At 36.0% G+C, this 16,748-nt stretch overlaps 3 protein-coding genes across 5 annotated transcripts; all 3 read right to left on the reverse strand.

Annotated features, from left to right (window-relative positions):
- Positions 1-1,644: 1,644 nt before the first annotated feature.
- LOC123218887 lies at positions 1,645-3,209 on the reverse strand. Its single transcript, XM_044640538.1, has 5 exons — positions 3,054-3,209; positions 2,878-2,981; positions 2,624-2,795; positions 2,453-2,551; positions 1,645-2,376 (listed from the first exon to the last, which is right to left on the reverse strand). Exons 1-5 carry the CDS (start codon positions 3,207-3,209, stop codon positions 1,645-1,647), a joined length of 1,263 nt encoding a protein of 420 aa, XP_044496473.1.
- A 3,031-nt stretch (positions 3,210-6,240) lies between these two features.
- On the reverse strand, positions 6,241-11,009 carry LOC123219211 (formin-like protein 5). 3 transcript variants are annotated; one of them, XM_044641018.1, is made up of 9 exons: positions 10,953-11,009; positions 10,281-10,396; positions 9,988-10,200; positions 9,689-9,911; positions 7,776-9,609; positions 7,528-7,693; positions 7,262-7,426; positions 7,006-7,158; positions 6,241-6,903 (listed from the first exon to the last, which is right to left on the reverse strand). In XM_044641018.1, the coding sequence occupies exons 2-9, from the start codon at positions 10,344-10,346 to the stop codon at positions 6,706-6,708; spliced, it is 3,018 nt and encodes a 1,005-aa protein (XP_044496953.1). In that variant the 5' UTR covers positions 10,347-10,396; positions 10,953-11,009; the 3' UTR covers positions 6,241-6,705. The 3 variants fall into 3 exon arrangements, 2 of the variants coding, with proteins under 2 accessions (XP_044496953.1, XP_044496952.1); XM_044641017.1 differs by having other exon boundaries at positions 10,281-10,991; XR_006502830.1 differs by having other exon boundaries at positions 6,762-6,903; positions 7,006-7,165; positions 10,281-10,997.
- Positions 11,010-11,105: 96 nt separating this feature from the next.
- On the reverse strand, positions 11,106-16,711 carry LOC123219212 (COP1-interacting protein 7). The gene is made up of 9 exons (XM_044641020.1): positions 16,384-16,711; positions 16,112-16,288; positions 15,707-15,840; positions 15,550-15,593; positions 15,407-15,459; positions 15,150-15,302; positions 14,071-14,345; positions 11,807-13,533; positions 11,106-11,703 (listed from the first exon to the last, which is right to left on the reverse strand). Exons 1-9 carry the CDS (start codon positions 16,440-16,442, stop codon positions 11,479-11,481), a joined length of 2,847 nt encoding a protein of 948 aa, XP_044496955.1. The 5' UTR covers positions 16,443-16,711; the 3' UTR covers positions 11,106-11,478.
- Between the last annotated feature and the right edge of the window lie 37 nt (positions 16,712-16,748).

Here is a 16,748-nt window from a genome sequence, read left to right on the forward strand (position 1 = left end):
GAAAAGAGAGTGGTTATTCTATCCAAAATGAACATGAGATATTTATCTTGGAAATTCAAGGAGTCGTTCACATGAGAATGTGGCAATGTTAGTGGGGCTTGAATCAGCTGCCATTATGAAATTTTTGCAACTTTATGCACGTTTTGCATGGGCTATGTGCCAGATTCTGATACAACCAAGCTTATACACTTGGAGCAGATTGATGGGAAGCAACAAAATTTAGAGGATGAAGGGGCTGTGGAAGATCATCAGAAGCTGGACATTAAGAGTAGCCCAATATTGAGGTCCATAAAAGAGATTTAAGAAGTGTAGAACAACAAAGAGCCACCCATGTGACTCATTAGATAAAGAAGATTTATTTTGTTATGGATGAGACCAAATATAATTAGTGGGTATTATTCAATTTTGTTTGGAATTAGAGAGTTTTATATAACTGGTTTTATATACAACTGGTTTTTGTATTTTGTTTGACGTATAAAAAGAATACAGAATAATCTTGCTCTTTCTATTGTTTCTTCTCTCTCTGCTTCAATTCTTTTCTGTACTTCAATTTTCTTTCAAGTTTTTCTTCTTCAAGAGCCGACACTTGCTTGAAGAGTGGACAGCTTTCGATCATCCTGCATTCCTTGAAAATTCAGGAAGATCGCATCAGATTCTTTGGACCTTCCAAGGATACAATGAAATAGTGAATCTTGGGCAATGTTTAGCATTTGATCTTGGAATTTTTTGCCATAAAACTGATTTTTTTTTTTGGGTTGTGAGCGCTTTAAATTTTCATGATTAAGGGAAGACATCAGAACTCTTAATTGGCTCATTGTTCTGTGGCTGATTCTGGATCCTATCCTCTAAAAACAAGGAATCAACATAGAAAAATTTGCTAATCTTAGACTGGATTCATCATCGAATGTTATGACCTGGCACATTCACCAAGCGGATCAGGGTATTGGATATTACTGAGTGAGACAACATTAACTTCAAAGAATTTGTCATCAAAACAGACTGAGAAATCAGAGGTTGACTTTAGGAGACTAACATGGTTAATTTTTTTTCATTAGCCTTCTACTTGTTTAAGGATAGGGATGTGCTTTTGTATTGTTGCAGTAATGACAGCACGCACAAACTGTTGAAAAATATGCTAAACTCGGGCTGTGGTGTGTTATCCTTAAAGGTGGGGTGACCGTATTCTGCGAAACGGGAAGGTTTGGGCTAATTATCTGAGTCCCCAGATGACTGGTTGTCCAAGGCTTTTTTATGTCATCTGTCACCAGCCATCATTGACGTAAAAGTTTCTAAGGGTGGAATGTAGTGAAAGACCTCTTTTTAGTGGTAAATATTGATGTGATTTTTCGTCATTAATTTTTATATAAAATTTTGAGCCTTACTTAAAATAAACTAAGGTGGCAAGCTAAGGGTGATTAGAAATTGAAGACATTTTAATGTGTCTACTATTATGTGTAAAATAAAAAGATAGAATGTGAGAAAATAGAACACAAGATTTTCAATGTGATAAGCCTGATGACCGGAATGCCTACCTCCATGGTGGTGCAGATGTTACCTGTTGTATATCATATCCATTTATGGTTCTTTATAATAAAAGATAGATGAGGATTGAGAGGAAATATTAAACAACCATAACAACATTAATCAGGGAGCTGTTCTTTGCTTATGTTGTTTCTTCAGAGCCATGAATATGGCTGCCACTTCATCATAGTCAGGAAGCTTTGGGTGCACATGGCTATGCAATGAGGCATTGCTTTTTTCTGAATGTTGAAACTCTGAAGAAGCTGACTGCAAATCGTTTTCACTAGTCACAGTCCTCTCATAAGATCCTTTTGAACAAGAGCAACACCAAGATGTACAACTGCCTGGAAAATGTGAAACTTCTGCTCGTCCAAATTGGAGATTTTCTCCAGGGAACTCCATAACACCATAGTTACAGGGATGCTCTAGGGAGCAGTAGCTTGCTCTACCAAATGTAGAACAGTCTCCTAATGCGGAAATGGATGAATCAAAGAACAAAAATGCCCTTTTGTCCTCATCACACTCATCCTCTACTGTGCTAAGCCTGATCTCCTGTACTTGCTCAAAATTGACTGTATTATCCTGAAACTGAAATAAGTCTTCCAATGGGAATGTAGAAAGCTTCATTTCAGGTTGGTTAAAACTTCCAACTAGATTACAGCTTTCCAATTGTGCTGCACTTTTATGCATAGTACCTACTTGAAGAGTCTCAAATGTCAATTTTACAGACCTGTCAGTACGTTTTTCTTTATAACATGAAGCCAGAATCTGCTGTCCCTTAAGGCTGTTATAATTTATTTCTGGCACTTCCTTGAAGACAAATCCTTCCCATTGACACTCATTATGCCCACAAAACTGGATTAAGATTGTATAAGTCATTTGTTTATTTCTGAATCTTATGTTAAAATATAAACTTGTGGCAGAGGCATACCTTTGATAAATTTTGGAGGCTGTATTCCTTGGCTATTTCATCTATCAATCTTACTTTTGCATCATCGGGAATTGACTTTACAATAAGCTTCTCCCTAATCTGAAAGATCGTATAAATTAGAAGTGTCAAGTTTTGCATCTTAATAAAAACCGCTTAAAAACATTTTCTCACCTGAATATTCACAAGGTTTCCAGGATGTAATCCAACAGCAGCCTTGGCAAACTTGTGCCCATAACGCTCTGCAAGTAGCTTCTGGATAGATTTCAGTTCAGGCAGATCACCACACCAGGCAGCAGCAAATACTAAAGTTGAAACTGCCTCATTAATATCATCAGGACACCTCCTGGAGACATGAAAAAGTAGAAATTTAAAGTGAATTTGGCAAAAACTTTAATCACATTGTAAAACTATACAATGACTCATACTTATGCTTGCGAATATAGGGGAAATGAATGATGATGAATTCACAGAAATGACCCAAAAGATCATATGCAGCCAATAGACTCTGGTCCTTGAACAGCTGCTCAACCTGAAATACATAATGAAGGTAAGTCGGCAGAAAACTGATAATTAACAGGAGAGAAATTAAACCACAGGGTACCCTGGAAAAGGCAGCATCAATGTGGCCATTGTTTAGCAAGTGAGCAATGTCATCACGTAATTGTCTCACAATTGTGTCTCTTTTGATCTTCAGAAACTTGAGACGGCACTGAACAAGCCTAACCAAGTTCTTGCTGCAAACAGAGGAAACATGCATTGCAATCCTAATTAGTTTGATTAAACACAAGTAACTAGATGTTAATGTCGATTTTTTTTTATACCATTTAGAAGCTTTTCGCCATCCCAACAGAATGTCAAACATGTCAAAAGAGAGAAGAATGTTATATACAATATGAGACGGAGAAAGAAATGCATTAACCAGTTGGGGCTGTTACGGTCATAAAAATAGAGAAACAAATAAGCTTAGAGCTTGCTTTTGAATGGAGAGCGTGGCGGTTCAACTCTAGTAACTGTTCCATCCACTTTCTCCCGGCTCAAATATGCAGTTTACATACACAATTATCATATAAACTAATTTTTGAATAAAATATAAGCTTTTTATTTTGGAATGCATGCAGGTATTATATAAAAATACATAATCTATTACGATTTTATTTTTAGATTTTTCAACTTAAAAAAATTTTAATAAATTAAAAAGTTTAAAGATTGTTTAATCAATAATAACTTAACGTTTTTAAATGATGTGAAATATACAAACACAAATTTAACCTTTTCCTCGTATTTTTTGGTGTCACATTTTGTCACCAATTTTTTCTCTAATTGTTTTCTTTGTATTATTAGATTGGTATTGGTTTGTTCCGCAAAACAATTTGTGAATGTTTAAAGATTATTTGATGTGATTAATAAGCAATAAAATAAATAAATTAAAGTTGTTGATATCCAAGAGGATTTATCTGACTCACTGAAACTTATAAAATATCAATTCACCAATGGCCATCACTTGGTTTTCATTTATTTAATTAGAAAGAGTGGAAGAGTGTTTTTTTTTTTTTTTAATTAACTAATATTATATATATAAATAATACGCATAAATTTGAATACAAAGAAAGCCGAATAAGTATTCATCATTTAATGCTTGAGATAAATATAATTTTTTATTTATTAATTACCAAATATTTAAATATTTATCTATATATTAAAATTTGTTATTATTATTAAAAATATAATTTTTATTTATTAAAATATTTTTAAAAACTAAAAATTTTTTATATTTTTTTCTAAATTTAAAAATTTAAAATTTTTTTTAATTTAAAATTTGAAAAATCAATATTTTTCTTTAAAATTTTTTTAATTATCACTATTAATGGTCGACGAAGATGAGAATGATATTCCCCTTTTTTCTCTTTTTCTCTTTCAATCTTATACTATTTTTTATCGTTAAACAGATCAATCAACAAAATTCAGAGGAAAACGTTTATAATATATATCATCGTGTGTTTAATCAATTAACAGATTGTATACACAGAGAAAGGCTTTCTTGGAAGTCGATTATAAAATAAGATAATGGATTTATTTATTCTCGTGGCATATAAAATTAAAAAAGAAATCGCCAATTCATTATAAAACAGTGAATACTCTAGCACCTTAATCGCAGCAGCCAAAGTTCCATGGCCATGGCATCCACTTTCTCTCTATCATCCAACGTTCCAATCTCCCTCTCTTTCTCCCTCTCCCCTTCTTCTCAAAAGACATCTCAACTCTCCATTATTCGCAAGCGTAAATCCTATTCCATTCGTAAACCATCAATATCATGCAAACATAGCCAAATACGATAAGGCTATTAAGCTCATGAAAACTCTTCCTGACAGTGGCCCGCGTAGCTTTACGCAACAGGCTAATGTCCATTGCGCCTATTGCGATGGCGCTTACCACCTGGTGCATCTATACCATCACCACCTTGCTACAATTATAAGCAATTTATGATTTTCAAACTCAGAACTGATTTCTTAAATACATCATCTTTGCTTATAAGAGATCTGTGCTCTGTGCAAAAAACAATAAAGAACATGTTACATGTGCCTTTTCAGAGTTTTGCACGAGATAGATTAAAAGATTTTTGTTATGCACAAAAATAATAAAGTATATGTTAGATGCGATTTTTCATTATTAATCGATATATCTAATTTAGAATCTTTAAGTAAGATATGTCATAATAATATTAAATATGAGAAGAGCTAAATATATCAATTACAGTGTGTGAGAGTGTTTGAATAGATAAATTAAGCGTTTATCTCTTAGAATGATAAAAAGCAAAATGTTGTCTCTCATTCTAGCATTAAGTCTAAATTAAACTAAATGAATGAAATAAATGAGACATTGAAGTTTTTACGTAATTAAGCCTAATGATAAGAATATCTACGCCTACACTGTTTTTATTGGTTTGGATATAGTATAAGAATGATAAAATGATGTGTTGTCTTATCACTAACTAATATACGCATTTTAATGCTTTTTGATAATATTGTAAGAATGATTTCTAATATAGATGTGTAAGAGTGTTTGGGTAGATGAATTTAGATAGGTGAAAGAAATAGATGAGATAATGAAGTTTTTATGCAGTATGCTATGAGCATCGTGTTTTTCACTAGTTTAAATGTGGTGCAAAAATGATACAATATAATATGTGTTGTGTCTAGTATTGTGTAACTTCTTTTTTCTTTTCTCCCATTTTGTCTCATTTTCTTATATACAAGTTTTTTTGAGAGAAATAACATTTGAAACTTCTTCCATTTAGGGTCTTAACTTTTGATTTGAATTAAAATAGATAGAGTTATGTCAATATCAACGACTCTTTTATTTATAAAGAAATTAACATTTTACTAAATGATCGTTATAAAAATGTTGTATTATGGAATTTGATTAAATCCCTTTTTTTTATAGTTGCAATAGAACTTTCTTTTTATAAACAATAGATTTGGTATTGTCTAGTCTTTAATTGTCTGTCATAATATCTGAGTTTTAACCCATTGAGGATTTCAGACAAAAGAGTTACTAGTTATTGTCCATTCATCACTGTATCTAGTTATACTTTAAAGTTGTGACGTTTTTCTATAAATTTATAAGCGAAATAATATCCTGAATAAGAAAAATAATTATATATATAATTTTAAGTACTATATATTATATATAAACTTTTGCCAACTTTATAAAATTGAAGTATGAGTACATATGAACCAGAAGATTTACTTGTCAAAGAGAAAAAGTTCGTCAATAATAGAAAACTGATATACATAGAGACAGGTAAAATGGCAACATATACATATAAATATATATAATCAACATCGTTACACAGAGACAAAAAGAAAACACAAAAATTCAATGACGAAGCATGAAGCATCAGCAGTTGATACATTCTTGCCACGATCGAGCAACATGTAATAGAAGAAATAAATTCTTAATATCTCTCTTGATCAATACATATGTATGTATTGCCAGCAGGAATTAATGATGAAGCTTGCAGTTTGCTCTCTCAATAACGTTTCCCAGTAGAACAAAGAATTAGCAAAAACCCCTTTAAAGAAGAAGACACAGCTCTAAAATCCTACTACAGATTTCTCTACTTCAAACAAAAGTAGCATAACAAGGCCTATCAAAACTTTGATTCTGCTTGAATGCCGCCATCAAGTTCTCTCTCATAATATAATAATTAAGTACTGATTCAAATATTAGGAAGATGGAGATCGAGTTTGATGTTAATTCTGGCTAGGAATTGTCTCAATTACATGAGCCAGTTCTCGGGTGAGATTGTCGGCTCGATCATCATGTCCTCCGGCAAAAGTATACACCCGAAATGAAAACTGAAATGCTCTCCATAGCATTTTAACACATTCCTGTGCTTTTTGTTCACATTTGTTTCCATTTGCTGCTTCTGCTTTTGCTTTTCTACTTTCCTGAATTAAGTTCAAAATATAATTATCCCCTTGAGTTAAGTCACTTTTATTATTAAATTTCAACAATGTAAACATGTATATGCTAATATTTTTTAATTATACCTTCAGTGAAAGCTCCATGCAGCTGGAGGAAACATCCACCATAAATTCTTTGATTTTGATGATGATGCTGAAGTCGAAATGGATATTATGAGTCTGAAATTTCTTAATTTCCTCATCTTTTGTTCTTTCCAATGCTTCGATTTCTCCTTTGATCTGCATGCTATTGTTTTTTGTTAATTATGAGAAATACAAGGATAGTTTTTAGTAATAGTGAGAAGGAAGTTCAATTAATGGCTGCAAATTACGAAGATGTTACCTTGTTAAAGGAACGTTCAGCCTTGTCCAGCAGTTGCTTCAAGGGAGCCTCAATCTTCCAATTTTGTAATTCAGTAACCATTGCTTCTAACTTTGAGTGTAATGCTGTGGCTGTCCTCAGTGTTTCCAACCTCTTTAAAGGGAAGCCTTCGAATCGCGCTAGCACCTGCATATCAAACCATTAATTAAATATTAGCATTTCATCACGGTAAACCAAAGAATGACCATTATTTAACAGTGGTGAACAACACTAAAATTGAATTAAACCTGAGATTCGTCAGTCAGATTCTCAAGTACTGATTCTACTTGTTTCTGGAATTTAAGCAGCTCAGCCGTGTCCTTCGTCTGGAAAGTACCTATTAAAGATTTCAACTCTGTGATTGATTTTGCATACTTTTGAACATCTTCTTCAATTTTTTGGAAGTATGCTGATCTGAGAGATCATAAAAGAAAATATATATAATTTCCCTTGAAATATCATTAACTCAAGTAGATTAATTTAGCATAATTTGTACCTTTTTGTCATCTCTGCAAGTGCGTCGGCCATTCCTTTTCCACCGCCTCCAGAACCCCCCACACCTCTTCTTACGCCTGATGCTTTACGCAAATCATTTCCTTCTACCTTCCCTTTTAGAAGCCGATATAAATTCCCCAATTGGCTTGATCTCTTCAATTTAGTAGCTTTCTTGGGTCTCAAGGATCTTATTGGACCAACTGGAAGAGGTGGCGGTGTCGCCGCTCCATTTACAGCTTGCATCGGTGGAGGAGACGGAGGTGAAGGTGCTATTGATACAGCTGCTGTCTTTGTGGGGGGTGGCAGTGGTGGCATTGTTGATGGTGCTACTGATATTATTTCTAATCCTCTAGGTGGCGGCGATGGTGGTGGAGGCATTGCTGATATAGCTGCTAACTTTGTGGGGGATGATGGTGGTGGCATCACTGATGGTGCTGCTAATACAGATCCTGACCTTCCAGATAGTGGCAGCCGTGGTGGAGGTGTTGCTGACTTTGTGGGGGATGGCAGTAGTGGCATCGCTGATGGTACTGCTAATATTGCTTCTGACCTTCCAGGTGGTGGCGGTGGTGGTGGAGGTGTTGTTGATTTTGTGGGGGGTGGCAATAGTGGCATTGCTGACTGTGCTGCTAATATTGCTTCTGACCTTCCAGGTGGTGGCAGCGGTGGTGGTGCCATTGTTGATGGTGCTATTAATACTGCTCTTGCCCTTTCAGGTGGTGGTGGAGGTGCTGCTGACTTTGTAGGCGGTAATGGTGGTGGTGATGGCATAGCTGATGGTGTTGTTAATACTATTTCTAACCTTCTAGGTGATGGCGGCGGCGGCGGAGGTGCTGCTGACTTTGTAGGCGGTGGTGGTGGTGATGAAATAGCTGATGGCATCGTTAATACTACTCCTGATATTCTTGGTGGTGGTGGCGGCGGTGGTGGAGGTGCTACTGACTTTGTGGGGGGTGACGGTGGTGGCATTGCTGATGGTGTTGTTCCTGACCATCCAGGTGGTGGCAGCGGTGGTGGAGGTGCTGTTGATATGACTGCTAACTTTGTGGGAGGTGGCAGTGGTGGCATTGCTGATGGTGCTACTAATACTCTTGACCTTCCAGGTGGTGGCAGCGGTGGTGGAGGTGTTGCTGGTACAGCTCCTAACTTTGTGGGGGGTGATCGCAGCATGGATTGTGTTTCTGTAACATCTGGCTTCAACATGAGCGGAGGAGGTGGTGGGGGTGGCGTTGGAATTGTCAAATGTGGCCGTAAATCAGGGGATGGAGGTGTAGTCGTAGGTGGCGATGGTACTAATGCTACAGTCGGGGACAACTTTGGCTCAGATGAAGGTTCCCTTGGTATGGCCACAGGAGCTGTCACCAAATCCTTTGGCTTCGCAGTTTCAGTGTAATGCTCTTTAGTATTTTCAACAATAGCAGCTGGTGCTTTATTCACTTGTGCATCTTCTATAATTTCATCAACAATAGTGTTGTTTCGAGAGGAAGCCACGAAATCTTGAACTGCGGCATGAGGAGGCATATGGAATGACAGGCGCTTGACATCAATGGGGTTTAATTTCCTCACTGCTTGAACTCTGAGAGATATGCGAAGAGGTGAGCTGTAAGATGGATTACTTGGAAACTCTCTACTTTTTCTCTTAACCGGAAAAACCGAGGTTGGCGTGGCCGGAGAGCCACAAAGACAGCTACCGTTGTAGTCCGAACAAGTCTCATCAAATTTGGCTAATGGGCTACCTCGTGGAGTTGAATCTTTCTTCTCATCTTCATCCATTATATCAAACTTCTCTCTCACTATCCCAATCAAGGAATCTAGTGTTCCAATTGCTCTTTCAACTGCAATATAATAAATTTTTAGCAATTTCAATTAAGAAACTCAAAAGGGTAATTCATACTTGCTATCTACATATATTACCACGTTGCTCTGTGTTGCTGTTCTCCATATCTCCATGCATGTACAATTCAGCTATGTCGATAGAATCGTTATGCACTGTCCATGAACTTTTAATGGATTTCAGAGTCCTTAAAAAGTGATCAAGAACTTGATTTATAGACGCCTCTTTCATTTCGGATAATTGAATTCCGGGAACGATTTCAGGATACAGATTTTGGAGATCTTTTATTGTCTTCATCATCAGCTGCAAGTAAGAACGATTTCAGGATTTCTGGAACTTTTCAAACAAATTTTTTGAGAGATGACAGAAAATTTAATACCTGTTGTATTGAATGAGAACAATCAGGAGGAGGAAGGTCAAGGATGTCACTGAATGTCATGATCTTCTTCTTCAGGTTTACCATCAAAATTTCTTCTAAATTTCCAAATGATCTGCTCATCTTAAAGGCTTTAAATTCCTGCTGAGTCTTGAATGGGGAAGAGCCTTTAAAAGGGTCCAGCAGTTTAAAAGGGTCCAGCAGTTCCTTAATTCCCTGTCAATATCAAGATTGCTCATCAATAAGACTTTATTGATCCTGGGACACAATGAAATCAATGAAATATAGAATTATACCTCAGTTTTATTATGACCCAAGAACATGCCCGACGGCGAGAAACAGCAGACCCTTCCTGTTGCCATAATATATATACATATGTGTGTGTATATATATATATATATTTTTCCTCTTACTTTTGTGGTCAACGAATGAGCACAGTACAATGAATGATTAAACTCTTATTGAGAAATAAACAGAAAGGAAGTTCAAGAAATCAAATAAGATACTAGGCTTAATTAACAAAGCTCTTACGTGCAGCGCAATTAGTTTGTAGAATTTTCTAACGGGGCAAAGAGATTTCCTCTAAAAAGTGATCTGAAGTCTGAATTTTCTCCGGAAAACGAAAAATGAAAAGCCCGGGTTGAGAAACTGAAATTGTGCCACTTAAGGCCAATTTACGGCTTTAGGAGACGCTGTCTTGTTTGGGTTCATTTTTAGTTGAATTTTGAGTTTGTATTTAACCGTTAACTAATCTTACCATGGATCCTGTTAGGCTGGATTTTTGATTGACAATTTTATAACAGTTCATGAGTTGGCTGTTTCATATTTCATTATTTATTGATATGACTATTTCGGTTCCTTCTTTATTTGTCTACCGTGAATTTATCCAATTCCAACCAATCAAACCGTGTTATGATAGGCATTTGTACAACGAAGAAGTATATTTTTATGATTAAAGAAAATGATACCTCAGCTGCTGACTCTGCAGAATCACTGTAAAATGATATTTTCCTTGGGAATTCCCTACAAAATTGTAGAATGGCCAAAGAATCAGTCGAATTTGAAATGCATGTATATGCACCAAAGGTCTTTCCATTGAATATATGCTCCCATAGTCCATGTAAACAACCACTCATTGCCATAAAACATATGCAGAAATCCTTAACTTTTACAGGGTTCAAAGAATGGAATTCCAGAAAAATTAAATTTATGACTCCTGGGAGATTATTTATTTCCCTATAATACAAATAATTATAACTTTAGACTTCAATCAAGTCCCTCAGTAGAATATGCTGGCTGAAGAAAACAAAGTAAAAAAATATAACACAAACAATAGCGCCTATACATTATGTGAGAGCAAACTGCACACGAAAAAGTAAAAATTTTAAGGGGATAAATAATAACAAGCCGATATCAGCTCCAGCAATTGGATCAGCTACGATCTAAGGTGGAAGAACATGCAAATTGGGTACTGTTCACCTTTGAGCTTTTTCCTTAAGATGCTTTAATTCTAGAAGAAAGAATCCTGTTTGCCTCTTGAGCTGCAGAATGAGTTCTATTCTCATTGTGAGTAATGCTTCCTGTTGCTCTTTTATTGTGTGACTGTAATGGTGCTTTCTTGGATGCTGCTGGAGGCAAACCACCAGCTGCAGTTCTCTCAGCAATTCTTCTCTGCCGTTGAATTGCTAATTCTTCCATCTTCTTACGAATCTCTTCTTCCTGCTCACAAGCATGTTTTGAAAAGTTAAAAAAAGGGAAAACAAAATGTTGAAAGGTAATAAGAAAATGGTTTCACATTAAGCAACCAATTGTGCATCACTACCTTCTCTAACTTGCTCTTCTGAACTGTGGGCCTACTCACAAATGGTTTCCTGCTCTTTGAAATTAGCTCTGGTTTGGTCTTCCCTATTCCACGAGTAACTTTAGACTTTGCTTCTTTTGCTGGAATTTTGGCTCCATTAACTTCATTATTCTTAATAACAGAGGCCTCAGAATTTGAAGAAAGTTCCCTATTTTCAACGTCTGAGAACCTCCTATTAGCTTCCTCAAGTGTCACATCAATTCCATAATCCACATTCCATGAATCATGCACAGATTCAAATTCCGATTCTCTTTCAAGCACCATACATAGATCATCAGGTTCACATACATCATGCTTATCTTGTGGGACACTTGCAGCAGCATTCCCAGGGCTGGAAGCGGAAATTAGGTCTGCAACCATGTCCATGCCTATGTCTGTTCTCCAATGGGAATCATATAAATCATTAGTTGCTGGTAAGGCCTGTACCATGAAGGAATCATCAATAAGTACATCCTTCCTGTGTTTATCAGTCTGGAAGTGATCACCAACTGACATATCTCCATCAAAGATTGCATGCTCACTGATTGCTTTCTGGTTTTCTGGTTTCCCAGAGTGATTGGCAACAAACCAATCTTCTGCCTTCGCTGTCTTAATTATAGACGAATCAGCAGCAGATACAATATCATCAAAGTTACAACTAGTTTCCTTTGGCTTCTCTGAAAACAGCAAACCTGCATCTGTATAATTCCCTCTTTTCAGGACAGAGCAGAAGTTCTCTCCATTTTCAAAACCTTCCAGCTTGCCTATAAGTACACTTCCTCCTTCCCTCTCAGTTAATACAAAGGAGTCAGCTGCAATTATCCTTTGCTTGGGAACTTTTTCAGACTCTGGATCCACAGCAGGGCTTGTTGCAGAGGAAATTCCACCTTCAGAGCTTCTGACAATTAAATCTTCATCCCGAACATCCATTAAGGGCAACCTTTCTACCCCATTAAGTGGTGCATCTTCATCTCTCATGAGAAGGTTTTGAAATGCATCCCAGTTCTCACTTCCTTTTCCTTTGTTAGACACATCTGCAACTGAGTTATCATCAAAATCCTGGTCATTAGCATCATTTGATCCATTTGCAGCATGGAGGTTTTTGTTAGCACCTCTATTTTTTTTATTACTTGAGTTTGACTTTTGAGATTTCTTCAACAAGCCTACAACATCGTCTACCTTCTTGAGGGAATCTTGATCAATGAACTCATCCTCATCAGAAAGAGATTCATCAGACCCACCACTTTTTTCTCCATTTCTCCTCTTAGGAGTAATGTAATTAATATTACGAATGACAACTGTTTTGGAAGACTTCTTCCTATGTTTTTTCCTGTATGGATGCTCAGTTGAAGAACTCTTCTCTTGCTGTATGTTTAAATCTGAGTCACTCCCAAAGTCTGAGTCACTGGAATCAGTTTGTCCATCTTCTTCAGAAAATTCAGAACCTTTTCGGTTCAGAAATTTCTCTTTCTTTCGGGAAGATGACTTATGATTCCTATGATAATCAGCTTCCTGCACTAAACCAAGATTGGATTCTTTCATATTGGGAGGCCACTGCACATTCCCTGCATAGTGAGGGTGCATTGGAGGAAAAGGGTACCCTTGATAGGGAGGCAGTTGTTGTAGAGGGCCTTGAAAACTGTACATATACTGTGGTAACTGGTTTGGCCATGTTATTGGAACTTGAACTTTTGCAGGCAAGTTATCATCTGCAAATTATGTTTTTAACATTAGAGAATAGCAATTGTTTGTTGCACATGTCTTTAATGTTACTGCTCCATATGCAAGCTTGTATGCATGCCATGATTCTAAGAAAACATAGTTATTTTCACAATCATACAGGCAGTTCTGTTCACGATCAATGTTTTGCTGCTTTATTCATGGAAGTAACAAGCAAGGGAGCTTTTGCAGAGCCATAGAAAATTCAAGTAAGACAAAATGAGGAACAGCAAGAGAGTAATGCATAATCAAAAGGGAAGAAGAACCTTAGCATTTGTACAAACAAGTGCAACTAAGTAGAAAACAAGAGCAGAGGGCAACAGAACATTTAATGATAACAACAATGAAATATTTTTAACGAACAAGGAGAAATCTATTTCACTTAATGCATGAATAATATAAATGATCTTCTAAACTGATAAGAAAGTTCTCTGTAACGATGCCTTTGATTAATACAGTCAAATGTTCTACACTATTCGCAAATGCAACAGTTAAGCAAAGAAAGAAATGAAAATTTTATGAAATACCTTTTTTGCCATCTGAACTTGAACTCGCACGACTTACAGTTGAATCAGATTTTGATGCATCTAAAGGTTCATTTGACCCGAGATTTCCATTGGATGTAAAATTCAACAGAACATTCTGATTAGGAGTGATGGTTTCATTTGTAAGTACAATGCCAGATGTCCCCATTAATGACAGTTCTGATGGGGAGCATGCTTCCATTGCGGCTAATTCCTCCATCCAAAGACCATCGCCATGTTTTTTCTTGCATAATTCCTTGAAATTTATGCATGCTTCCCTATAATAATTAACAAGTGATTTTAAGACTCACTCATGCTCAACGTAAAAAAGAATTGCACAATTTTCATCATTTAAACTGCGGTGAGGAGATGGTGCCAAAACAACCCATGAAAAATCCATAACATTATTAAACAAGATCCTTATCAACTTCCACAATATTGATGATTGACTTCTCTCTGTTGCAGATGACAAGTCAAAAGTGAAAAGAGATTGCAATTTTGATATCCTATTGAGCAGCTAAGAATGCTACCTTATCTTTCACAGAGATACTAGTGAGCAGAATAAAACAAAACATCCTTGTAATTTGAGAAATAACTTTTTGTATATATAACATGCTTTCAGTGGCTGGTATCAAATGGCTTAGGCATATCAGTAAATAGAATATAGGGCCAAACAGTATCTAGGCATCAGAGCCAGACGCAGTCCAAGAGCAAGAAGACATTTGATCAAAACCAAGGAGGAAAAAGTAAACAAATTTCAAATGCTGATACCTTCATAACCTTTTTTCTCTGGATATAAATATTTATTGTCATCCAAATACAATCAGAGAGAAAAACAGTCATTTCTTAGCTATACAGATAAAAAAATGACAACTAAAAAAGCTACATATCTGATATAAGAAAACACAAGAAAAAGACAATCATGATGAAAATATATTAATATAAGGACTGGAAATGTTTTACAACAATTTTCATTCAGATATTGTCATGTCATTCATTTAATTATTTTTGTATTTGATGTTTCATCCCTTTTTATCTCTTTTTCTAGCATTGATAGCTACAAAATCTGGAGCACTTCATACCTTAATCGTGAAGCTCCATATGTATCAGCAAAAGAAATGAGATCATCTATCCTGTCAACTTCAAATCCAGCAACAAGTCCACGGGCATAAGCCATTGCCTGCTCTTTCCGGAGCAAGGCTTTCCGAGTTCCCAACAGACGTTGAAGTTGAATCCTAGCCATTCAAACAGATAAAAATCAATAATAATGATAGTCAACAGACTGAATATAATCCAATTTATTCACCAAGCAACACTGTTAAAAGCTAAGATGAATTACTTGGAGTTCTCTTTTTGCTCAGCATCATTGTTTCTCTTAGGCTCACCTATCAGCTGTGAGCAAAAACCAGAAAGTAACTCAAAATGACCTGGAAATTCTGAGACAAAAATCACCACCAAAAATAATAGGGATTAATGATATACCTTAGAGGAATCGGATGACTTCCTTATTTGACTATCCCCACTACCTGATAAAGGAAAGTTGTTTTGAAATCAGAATACTTGATAATTGCACTGATCTACAATGATAAAATGAAGCATTCACAATGAATGGAAACTCGGGCAAGAATAACTTTAGCACCTTTCTCCAGTTGACCAGGCACACTGACGTTTGACAACTCATTAGCTTGGATTGAAACCTCGATCTGCAAAATCTCTTTTTCAAGACTTACAAACCTCTCAAGCACTGCTGGTGTGCTAACAAACCGCACAAATCTGCAAAATTCAGGGTGCAGAAGTCATTTAGAAGTTAGCTTCCCAGTTTCCAATTCAAACTTATATCTTCATCTCAGTGCCAGTTAAATTTCAGTCTTGATAAGCTTTTATCTTACCTACATCAGATTTCATGTCAGTGATTTTATAGTGTAGATTTAAAAAATTAACATCATTCAAGTGCATGAAATTCGAGGATAAATTAAAAATTATGTTGAAATTTACAACAAGATTAAAGGCCAATCTGATAAAATCAACAAGAGATCCATATTACCTCTCAAAGGTAGCTTTAGTGAACCAGAGGGCATCACGATTTGGTGGACGAAGAGTAATGGAATATCCACCTTTTGAAATTTCATCTCTTGCAAATTTAAGATGAGAAATGAAAGGTTCAAATAACCCAGATGCTAGTTTCTCACTATTCCCTCTAAAGAACAACACCAGATCAAATCTTCACATAAAAAAAAAAAAAACAACAATAGAATTAGCCCAGTTCAAGCTTTGACAAAAACAAAAACATAACGAAACCATCAAAATTCAATGTACCTAGTCCGAGTAGGAGTGAGCTGAAAGAGAGCATAATCTAGGCGAGCTGTTGAATCCATGAGAGGTCGAACGAGAAGTCTCAGAAAAAGAGCATACTAGGCAAATGATCAAAAAAAAGTAATTAAGACTATAATAAGAATGTGCATCTTCATGGAACGTGTAGTGTTAGTTTAGATCAGGAGAAGGAAGAAGCCAGCCAAAGATGATGAGGCTGTGCACATGGAGAGTGAGTGATTTTGGGCAGCTGGATCTTCTGCAAAATGGACCCACATGCCATTGATTAACACTTCACTTTTTATCCCACTAAGACTAACTCCTCTGACTTCAAATCAAACAAACGAAATCCATGGAGTTCAGATAGCTAA

This window comes from Mangifera indica, chromosome 6 (genome assembly GCF_011075055.1).
Source record: "Mangifera indica cultivar Alphonso chromosome 6, CATAS_Mindica_2.1, whole genome shotgun sequence".
Classification (NCBI taxonomy): domain Eukaryota; kingdom Viridiplantae; phylum Streptophyta; class Magnoliopsida; order Sapindales; family Anacardiaceae; genus Mangifera; species Mangifera indica.